Genomic DNA, 10,595 nt, shown 5'->3' with positions numbered 1-10,595 from the left:
TCGCAGAACTGGCACCTTTCCGTGTCTAAGCTGTATGAGTTGTTCAAACATCATTAAGGGCAATGAAGTCGTACACCCCCGAACTGGCAGATCATACCCTATTAAAGATTTTTTCACATGCAAAACAAACTTTGTGGTATACATAATAAAATGCCCATGTGGACTGCTTTACGTGGGGGAGACCACCCAGGCCATACGTGACCGTATTTCCGCACACAAGTCCACGATCCGATGTGGTAAGACATGGCTACCCCTACCAGCACATTTCAAAGAGGCAAAACACAACATATCTCAACTAAGATACCAGATTATTGAAAAAGTGCCAAGACCAAAGAGAGGTGGTAACCACATCCGCTTATTAAAACAAATGGAGACGTACTGGATATACACCTTGGATACCCTACACCCCAGAGGGTTAAATCGAGAAATAGATTGGCTAATCTGATACTTTTCTTTCCTTAGACCCATTGAAAAATCATTTGAAAAATCGTATGTCTCAATCTCTTCATCCTTCTTCTGGGGCGGTAAGACCAACCTACATCCCTCTTTTCCTTCCCCCCCCCCCCCCCCCTCCCTTTTTTTATTTTTATTTTTTTTTTTTTTTTTTTTCCTTTAACCTCCCCTTTTTTGTTCATTTTCTTTTACTTCCCAATTTTGTTTTGTTTGGACTCCTACAAATGCTAATTACCATTATTCTATATTTTATTGACCAATTTATTTACTTATCTACTCATTTTTTTGTTTATTGGTTTCATTGTCTATTGTCTATCGCATTATTATACGGACCGCCTATTGTACTATATATACCGTCGATTGCACTATGTATGATCACCATATATACATTACTAACATCCCCTTTAGAAGGCTATTCCACTCTGGTCTTCATCTACTATTACCTCCCTCCTTCTCACATATCACTATAGCAGCTCAGTCGCAGACGCAGGCATGCCCTGCTGGTACAGTCCAGCGCATGCGCTATCCCCTCCGCAACCTGCCATGACAGAGAGCGGTGTTACACCACACACGCAGGCACAGGTCTCCATAGATACCAGGCTAGGGTCCGACGCAGGCGCAGTGGCGCCGCATTCACTTCCGGTCACATGACCGGACGGCACCGCATGAAAAGGATTCCCTCTCTGTTACAGAGAACTCACACGCTGCACCAGCACGCCGTTGTGCCCGCAGGACCACTGCGCCACCAATCCTAGTAAGTACGTCTCTACCACCCTTTTAAACTCTAGCGGTATTATATGCCACATTCTCACCCTTACCATTCTATTTACTACAGCCCTGTGTTCATGGTCAGGACAGCGCTACCCGGGCTCGCTACTCACATTCCGCATCCAGTGCAGCACACAATTACTGCACAAGCACGTTGTTGCTCTCGCAAGACTACTGCGCCTCCTGTCCTTGTGAGTACTATTGCATACATCCAGCACCTACCCGGCAAAATGACTCCAGCGCCAGCATGTCCCATATTCTCACCCTGACTATTTTGCCCATTGTAGCTCAATTATCAAAATCAGGACAACACTCCTTTGGCTTGCCGCAAACCCCTCCTGGATCATCCACTAAACGGGTACACACATATATATGTATATATAAGCATAATTCTTTCCCCTCTTAATTTTTTCTCCCCGCTTGTTCCCACCCCCGGTCACGTCACATTATACCATACAAGAGACGCACTACTACAAACTACATCAAGGTCACTGTTCTTAATGTTACACTTCGCCAGCAATTTCTAGGCTATCTTCTTAACTATTCTTCCCCCTCTCCTCTCACCTTTAGGAAGTATATCATCAACTTGAGATATCCCAATAAACGGTGCCAATAACCTTTCGGTGACCTTAAAGGGTATGCTCCATATCTTTTTACTCTGTATTTAATCATTTACGTTCTATACCCAGCGTCGTTTTTTGATATTGCCAGCCTAGTTGCATCTGCATATTTGCACCCTCATCAACCCGGATAGACTAGCTCTCCTATATTTTGTAAATATCTTGTATATTTGTATATGAAGCATTCTGATTGTATATATTGTTTTATATTTTTTCCAGCGACTATGTGATAAAGGCCGGAGTTCGGCCGAAACGTCAAAAATACTGTCGCTTCATCCACTACCGTAAATAAAGTTTATTCACTTGAAAGCATACTTTCTCTATTGAGTGCAGTGATTCTATATCTATTTTTGGACTTTACGGAATCTTTGGTTCCTTTTCACTTGCACCTTGTTCTACATGGTCGAGTGCTAACCATCTATACTAAAACTAAACTATAATATGGTGCTTTTCCCTTCTGAGCTTTGCACTGTGCCTGAAAAGTGTTTCCCATTTACATGTAGAGTATTGGCACACTCAGGAGATATTTTTACAAGAAACAGGTCAATTTTTTCCTATTAGCCCTTTGAAAAATTAAAAACATGGGGCTAAAACAACATTTTACTGGTAAAATTGTAATTATTCTTTCTTCACCGCCCAATAGTATAAATTTTGTGAGGCACATATGATCACTGTACCCCTAAATTAATTCACTAGGGAGAGTAGTTTTTAAAATTAGGGGGTTTTCTTCTGTTTTGGCACTTCAGGGGCTCTTCCAATATGACATGGCACCCTCAAACCATTCCAGCAAATTATGAACTCCAACATGGTGCTTCTTCCCTTCCGAGCTTTGCACTCTGCATCAAAAGTAGTTTTTGAGCACATATGGGGTATCAGTGTACTCAGGACAAATTGCACAACCAATATAAAGGGTCCATTTTCTCCTGCTATCCTTGTGAAAATGAAAAAATTGGTGCTAAAACAATAGTTTAGTCGTAAAATTTTTATTTTTCATTTTCACAGATAAATGTTGTAAAATTCTGTGAAGCACCTCGGGGTTCAAGTTGCTCACTAAATATGTATATAAATATCTCAAGGGTTTAGTTTCCAAAATATGGTAACTTGTGGGGGTGTGCTACTGACTAGGCACACCAGGAGCTCTCCTGTTACCCATGTGAAAATAAAAAAATGGGGCTAAAATAACATTTTTTGGAGAGGAAAAAAATCAGAGTTTTCATTTTCACAGCTTAACATTATAAACTTCTGTGAAGCACTTGGGGGTTTAAGCTGCTTACCACACATCTAGATACATTCCTTGCAGGGTCTAGTTTTCAAAAGGGGGTGATTTGTGGGGGGTTTCCACTGTTTAGGCACATGAGGGGCTCTCCAAATTGTACATGGAGTCCACTAATGATTCCAGCAAATTTTGCATTCAAAAAGTCAAATGGTGCTCCTTCCTTTCCGAGCCCTGCCATGCACGCAAACAGTAGTTTTTACACAATATTGGGCATCGCCATACTCAGGAGAAATCGCACAACAAATGTTATGGTGCAATTTCTCCTGTTATACTTGTGAAAATAAAAAACATAAGGCTAAAATAACATTTTTGTAAATGTGATTTTTTATTTTCACAGGTTAACGTTACAAGCTTCTGTGAGCACCCTGGGGGTTCAAGATGCTCAGCATACATCTGATACATTCCTTGAGGGGTCCAATTTTCAAAATTGCACTATGTGGTGGGGCTTCCATTGTTTAGGCACATCAATGGCTCTCCACGTGAGACATGGTGTCCACTAATAATTTCAGCAAATTTTGCGTTCAAAAGGTCAAATGGTGCTCCTTCCCTTCCAAGTACTTTTCCCCCACATATGGGGTATTGATGCGATGCCAACTAGGGCTGTGAGGTACTCAGTCTGGGTCAGGCAGTTCTTCATGGGGTTGTCATGAAAGCAGTGACCCAGTCCATGGCCCTGGGCTCGCAATAAAATATGGAGGGAAAGCTTATAGGTGAATTAACGTGATGCCACCTTTGGTGTTCAGCAATGGATGCCAACGCTGCTTAAGGGGACCGCTGGGGCCGATGGTGACACAGCTGGGAAGGTTCTGCTCCCCACAGGTGGAGCAAGGCCCCAGGGCTACCGGTACTGTTGCAAGGGATCTTGGATGTTGGGGTGCAGGACTGAGGGTGCAAGAAATGACTGCAGGACACAGGGGCTGTAGTTTTCTTTACCTTTACTCGATGGCTGAAGGTGCACTCCGGGGTGTGGGTAATAGATGGTAATGGAGATCCAGGCAGCCTGGAAGCAATTTAGGATCCACCTAGCTAGGTGGGTTTAGAGGTCTTCACACTGTGCTGTCCTGTTAGGTCCTTGCTGCTTTAAGCTCTGTTCAAGTTCCTCTCACTGTCTGGCAGCTAAAATAAAACAGTACCTGCATGGTAGGCCGCTTGAGCCTATTACAGGTGTCGCTCCTTTGTGTAGTGTTTGTTCCGGGCTCTGGTATGCTGCTGTGCCACTGGGTGTTAGATAGGCCAGGAGACCTGCAGTCTCCTGCCCTCTAGATTTAGCTGCTGGGACTATTGTACCTGCGCAACTATGGACTCAGGTGTCTGGTTTCTAGTGCTCAGCTCTGTGGTGAGCTTGGTTACAACTCCACTCCCCAGGCTCTCCTCAACTTCTCTATTCTCCTCTCTCAAACTCACTAACTCCTGGGGTGCCAGATCGGCGCACTCAGAAGAAATTTTCCAACAATTTTTTAATCCATTTTTTACTGATAGCCTTGTGAAAATAAAAAAAAATTGGGACTAAAAGTGCATTTTTGTGGAAAATAATGGGATTTTTAATTTTCATGGCTCAATATTATAAATTTCTGTGAAGCACCAGGGGGTTAAAGGTGCTCACCACATATCTAGATTAGTTCCTTGAGGGGTCTAGTTCCAAAAATGGAGTCACTTTTGCGGGGCTTCTACTGTTTAGGTACATCGGGGGCTCTCCAAAATGGACATGACATCTGCTTTCATACCAGACAATTTTGCATTGAAAAAGTCAAATGGTGACGCTTCCCTTCCAGGCCCTGCCATGCGCCCAAACACTACTATTCTCCCACTTATAGGGTATTGGCATGCTCAGCAGAATTTGAACAGCAAGTTTTGTGGTCAATTTTCTCCTGTTTCCTTTGTGAAAATAATAAATTTGGGTCTAAAGTAAATTTTTTTGTGAAAAAAAGTTAAATGTTATTTTTTTTTATTTCCATATTCCACTAATTCCTGTGAAGCACATGAAGGGTTAATACATTTCTTCATGTGGTTTTGAGCACCTTGAGGGGTGCAGTTTTTTGAATGTTGTCACTTTTGAGTATTTTCTGTCATATAGACCCCCTCAAAGTCACTTGTAATGTGATGTGGGCCCTAAAAATGGTTTTGGAAATTTTATTGAAAAAAATTAGACAACAACAACAACATGACTTGCAAAAAAATACATATTGCTACATAGATATAAAAGAAAAGTTAGTTCTATGCCGCCTGAAGGGTGAGTTGAAAAATCTAAAAAATTTGTGTGGCCTTGAATACGAAGAGTGTCCTGGTCCTGAAGGGTAAAAAGTAAAAGGTATGGCAATCACTTCTGCATATGGGATATATTAACTTATAAGTAAAAATAGTCAATTCATGCAATAAAATAAATTGTTCTATACTAAATAGTTGGCACTCATGTTATGATAAAACATATTTTACAATGTATCTTAATGTAGACAGACAATGAATATAGGAGCAACATAAAAAAAGATCTACCATATAGTCTGTTTCAATTTTATTCGGCACAATGAATGGAGAATGGTTTCTAATGAGGGTACTTACAAGGCGGTCTGTCAGCAGACAGATGCATCCACATAGTTGTCTCAGTCTTGACTATTCAGCAGATAACACAGTGGGGAAACAACATGCAGAAGTCATGGAGACTGCTGGCCCTGCTCCTATCAGCCCAATTATCCAGCAGGGGAATGTGGTGCATGGCTGGGGACTTCTGTAGCTGGAAGGGAAGGTATGTACAATTTTTCATATACAAATACTTGACATTTTATTAATCCACTCATGAGAAGTCTGACAAGACAGAAAGTACTGTATGTATGAAATGCTTCTCTGCCCACTTAGTATACTGTATAGTATCTATTTATGAGCACATAAGCTATTTCATTATTTTTTCTACACTTTATTTTGCATTGTTTATAAATAAGCCTACAAGCAAATGTGTTAATTTATAATAATATTTTACTATGTGTGGTTTGGCAATTTATAGCTTTGGTTTTACAAATGAACACTTCTTACATGGGTGCATAGCCTATAGATCTAGAACTGGTCCGTGGATGTCAAATCTAGCAACAATTGATTATGTGATGTTTCCTGTCATTACATTGTGCAATTTGTACTGTATTCTGGTGATAAGAGATTACTTAGGCCAGGATAAGGATTCTGCTGAGCAGCAGGACGTTATCACTCTCAGGAAAGCTGACCCTAGCGTCATAGTGAATACGACTTAGTTATTTGCTCCTGTGTGTAGAATTGGTATTGTTCTAAAATTAACAAACTAGAATTATAGAATTGTAAAGCCAATTATGGGGCTAGCAACTGCTAAAATAAGTAGGCCTGAAGGTTCTGTTATTGGGGCCAATAAATGATCAGAAATGAGTGATGGATGTTATATGAGTTGATTGATGCTCTTTTACTTTCAGGTAGATGGAACAATGATTGAGTTGATGGTTTGCACAAACGAATGTCCCCCCTTATGCCATACACTTACATAATTGTTGGCAGCAGGTTCTCGATTTACAGGTGATCAGTCACCATTTTTAAGCTCACATAAAGGAGTAGATTATGTGGCCAATACGTATTTTGTCAGTTGCTGCATCTTTTACTTTGGGCCATTGGAAATCAGGAATGAGCAGTCGTACATACCTTTGGGTGATCATCACCCCATGTAACGGCCCATTGGGCTGGTCATACTCTAGGGAATTTTCATCATACCTAGCAAAACTCCAACTATATTGATCAATAAGTGCACACGTACCACAAATGACCATATACACAATATATTTAGAGAATCTGTGGAAGTAACTCATAATATTTTGGAAAATCACTTCAATTGATGGTGCTTTCGGATAGAAATTATCATTGCAAGTGACTGTATGCTGTCGACTGTGAATATTGGAAGGAAATCAATTAAATTAAGCGGAATCAAGTAACTAATCACCTTTATATTATAATTAATGGATGTATTTTCAATCATTTAATATATTTAATTCATTTTGTAGTGGTCTTAGTTGGGAATCACGAGCTGTGGAACAAGTTCACCTGCGCTGTACAGAGGGTTCATTGGAATGGATGTACCCAGTTCGGGCCTTGAGCATCATTCTTGAACCCAACATTATCAACAGCAAGCATAACACTGTCTGCATAAAGCCTCGTTCACTATTCCAAGGCGCTAACCTTTATGTTGAGAGGAGACGAGAGCTACACCTGCTAGTTAGTGAGATAGATGGATCACGGAAGGTGCATTGCTTTGGCATGGACAGTTCTCATAGAGTAGCTCTATTCTTACAGGCCAGTCCACATGAGGATCTGAACAGGAGGACTGCAGGATTTCAGTATGAGCTTCTCAACAGCCAATCTTCAGGACCTATATTTCAAAAGTTTGCGTTAGTGGAAGGTAAGATTCTAGCTTTATGTTATCACATAGAATTTAGACTAAAAAAAAAAATTGCAAACGTGTGTAGGTGATTAGATGGGGCATGTGTTTGTAATTTATTTTAGCATCCTCATTACTGTGTATGCGCTAGTTTGTTATTGCAGAATGCATTTTTCCTTTCACCTAAACTAATCGCTTTTATGTAAAAGAGAGGTGCATTTGTATTTTGTGTATTTTTCGTTATTATTACTCATTTGTATTGAGGTAACATATTATTAAACTGATCTTTATTATAGGGGAACAGTGGTTTGTTTTGGTCACAGTTGAGTGACTTGTTTTAATAGTGACAGATGAGAATTTTATTGTAAAAAATGGGAGAAAAGTGCTAAGTGCTACCTGGTCATTTGATTTTGTTGATCCAATATAAGTGTTGAGCTATACTCTGGGCCGATTCTCTACTTTTTTTCCCATTTTTTACTTTTTTTTTTTTTTTAAATATATTCCTATGAGATGGCTAATCCATGTGCATGGGAACAGCAGCAGCTGGGATTGGAACGACAAAGCCTTAAAGTTTGTAGTAGCACATATCTTCTAGAAGAGCATACTACCATAAGAACTGCACTGTGAAGCACCCCAAGTTTTTTTTCTGTTCTTCTCTAGCTGAGGATTGAGAAATTGATATACTACTCCAGATTCACTGTGCTGGGATATTTGGTCAGACGTGGTTTCATTTCATTTTCTGTCTAGATGCTTGTCGACCTTGTGATGATGGCGACCTTCTCATGGCTGTTTGCACAAGTGACTTTGGTAAGCGTCCTAGCCTTCTAAGCACCATAATTCTCAAATTCTACTTACATTTCATTCCCCACAATGTATATATGAATGTAGTGCTGATCACTTTGCAAGTGGGGAAATTAGAAATGTCCTTCGACTGAAATTATACTGATATTACATCACGATTGTAGTTTTTTCTTACAGTTAATTATTAAAGTCACATTGTGATTATAATTTACCCATGCATCCGAAAGTGAAGTCATTATTTAGGTAGTTAATGTATTGTATTTTGTGATTATTTTCAATTAATCTGTGAGAAAACTTCTAGGACCCTAAAATATCTGGAAAAGAATGAACTGCTCAGCTCAGCCCCTTTTTCCTTGATTGGGTAAGAGCTGCAGGATCAGGCATTGTCCCACATCTTTGCATGGCACTGTGTCCTGACAAATAATCAAGGAGCTGAAGTGAACCCCACTGACCATACAATGAAGGCATAAAATTAGAAGAGTCAGTCAATTGCTAACCACGTGCACGAACTTCCTAAAATGCAGAACAAATGTACAATTTGGAAGGAATAATATACATTTTTATTGACTGCTAACTGCGGAAGGGGAACAATGCAGACAATTTGCATCTTTCAGAACAATTCCGACAAGAGTATTACTTTCCTTATGAGAAATCCTTAAACACAAAATGCTGGTGTTGCTGCTCTTGATTTAATATACTTAGTACATCATTTATCCAAATCACATAAATGTCCAGAAACTAAATTAGCCTCCAGAAGCCCCGCAGTGTTTAAAATAACCTCTTTGTTAAGAAATGAAGATGTAGTCAACGGGAGAAATTAGTTTTAGTTTCACTTAATCCAACCAATTTCATAACATATCAGAAAATGGAGAAACATTTTCTGCTTCTAAAACAGGAACATTATGAAAAAGAAAATGTGCAAGGTTAGATTCCAAAATCACATGAAGTTAGAAAATATTCTCTGGTACTGTTTGTATGAAAAAAAATAAGCCTGAGAGAAGAACGTGACAGTATAGAGCTATTCCATCAGAGAATATTAGGGTTAAGGTATGTGCGCACGTTCATGTTTTGCAGCAGAAAATTCTGCTATAAATCCTAATGTGATGGCAGGATAAACAATGTGTAAAATATGCACGTTTTTGCTGCATTTTTGACATGCATTTTTGCTGCGTATTTTTCCCCACTCATTAATATCAGTGAAATATGCTGCAAAAAACGCTGCAAGAATTAACATGCTGCAGATTTAAATCTGCCGCAAATCTTCAAGAAAAAAATAAGCAAAGTGTACATGAGATTTAAGAAATTTCATTCTGTTTGCTGACATTGTAAATTGCTGAGTATTTTCTATGCCAAACTCATACAGAAGAAAACGTGCCAAAAAATGCAACATTTGTACAAAACCTTAAAAATGCTACATTTTTTTCTCCATTTTGTCCATGTATGTGTTTCTAGGGCAGCATTACTCAGGGGGTATGTTGTGCATGGCATCTAGGTGTCACAAGGGTAGTTTCCCTTGGTTAGTATGTGTAAATTAAGATATAAGGAATTTTCCCCACGTGAAGGAAAGCCTAGATGTATCTGATGTAGGGTAGAGCTGTGCCCCTGGGGACGCGGAAGCTAAAACTTCTAATTCTGTAATAAGAAATGGAAAAATAAGCATCTAAAAGCATCTTAATTAGTATTAAATCTATTACAACTTTATGTTCTTATTGATATTATATTTTTGTTTTAATCCGTCAGTGGTAAGAGGCTCAATAATAAGTGTTACCCATGACCGGGAAACCCAGATTTCGCAAGTGGACATCGTTGCTTTAAAAGTCTATAGACAAAGAAACAGTGTTTTCCAGCTGGATGATCGCTCTGGTACATGGACTGGATTCCTTCGAACTTTGTTGCAATGCAGAGTCAAAAAAGGAGCTGGTGATTTTCTTTTCACTGGCAGTGAACATTTTGAGAATGCCTGGCTTGGATGTGCCCCTCGATATAAGGATTTTGTAGAAATTTACCTGAAAGCCAAAAGTCTGAGAAGTAACCCTTGTGATTTCCAGATATGAGCCTGACACTGTGAATTGACTATTGGTGCGATATGTTGGTATTTAATGTTTATTATTCATTGCTTATATTGATCATATAGTTATACTTGAAAGCCAGAACTGTTTACAATACTATCAGTACGTTCTCATGAGCCAGGCAATGCCACGGGCTAAGGTCTTCACCCTGGCACACAAAATCCCTGTGGTTCCCTAGTACCAAACCTTTCGGTGCCCAGACAGATTTTGGAAACAGTCATAATTTT

At 39.5% G+C, this 10,595-nt stretch overlaps 1 protein-coding gene across 1 annotated transcript; it reads left to right on the top strand.

Annotated features, from left to right (window-relative positions):
* The first annotated feature begins 5,745 nt into the window (after positions 1–5,745).
* On the top strand, positions 5,746–10,353 carry LOC143768549 (meteorin-like protein). The gene is made up of 4 exons (XM_077257199.1): positions 5,746–5,857; positions 7,125–7,519; positions 8,246–8,305; positions 10,040–10,353. Exons 1-4 carry the CDS (start codon positions 5,757–5,759, stop codon positions 10,351–10,353), a joined length of 870 nt encoding a protein of 289 aa, XP_077113314.1. The 5' UTR covers positions 5,746–5,756.
* The last annotated feature ends 242 nt before the right edge of the window (positions 10,354–10,595 follow it).

This window comes from Ranitomeya variabilis, chromosome 4, assembly GCF_051348905.1.
Source record: "Ranitomeya variabilis isolate aRanVar5 chromosome 4, aRanVar5.hap1, whole genome shotgun sequence".
Classification (NCBI taxonomy): domain Eukaryota; kingdom Metazoa; phylum Chordata; class Amphibia; order Anura; family Dendrobatidae; genus Ranitomeya; species Ranitomeya variabilis.
Note: the sequence above shows the minus strand (reverse complement) of the source record. Positions and strands in the feature narration are given on the sequence as shown.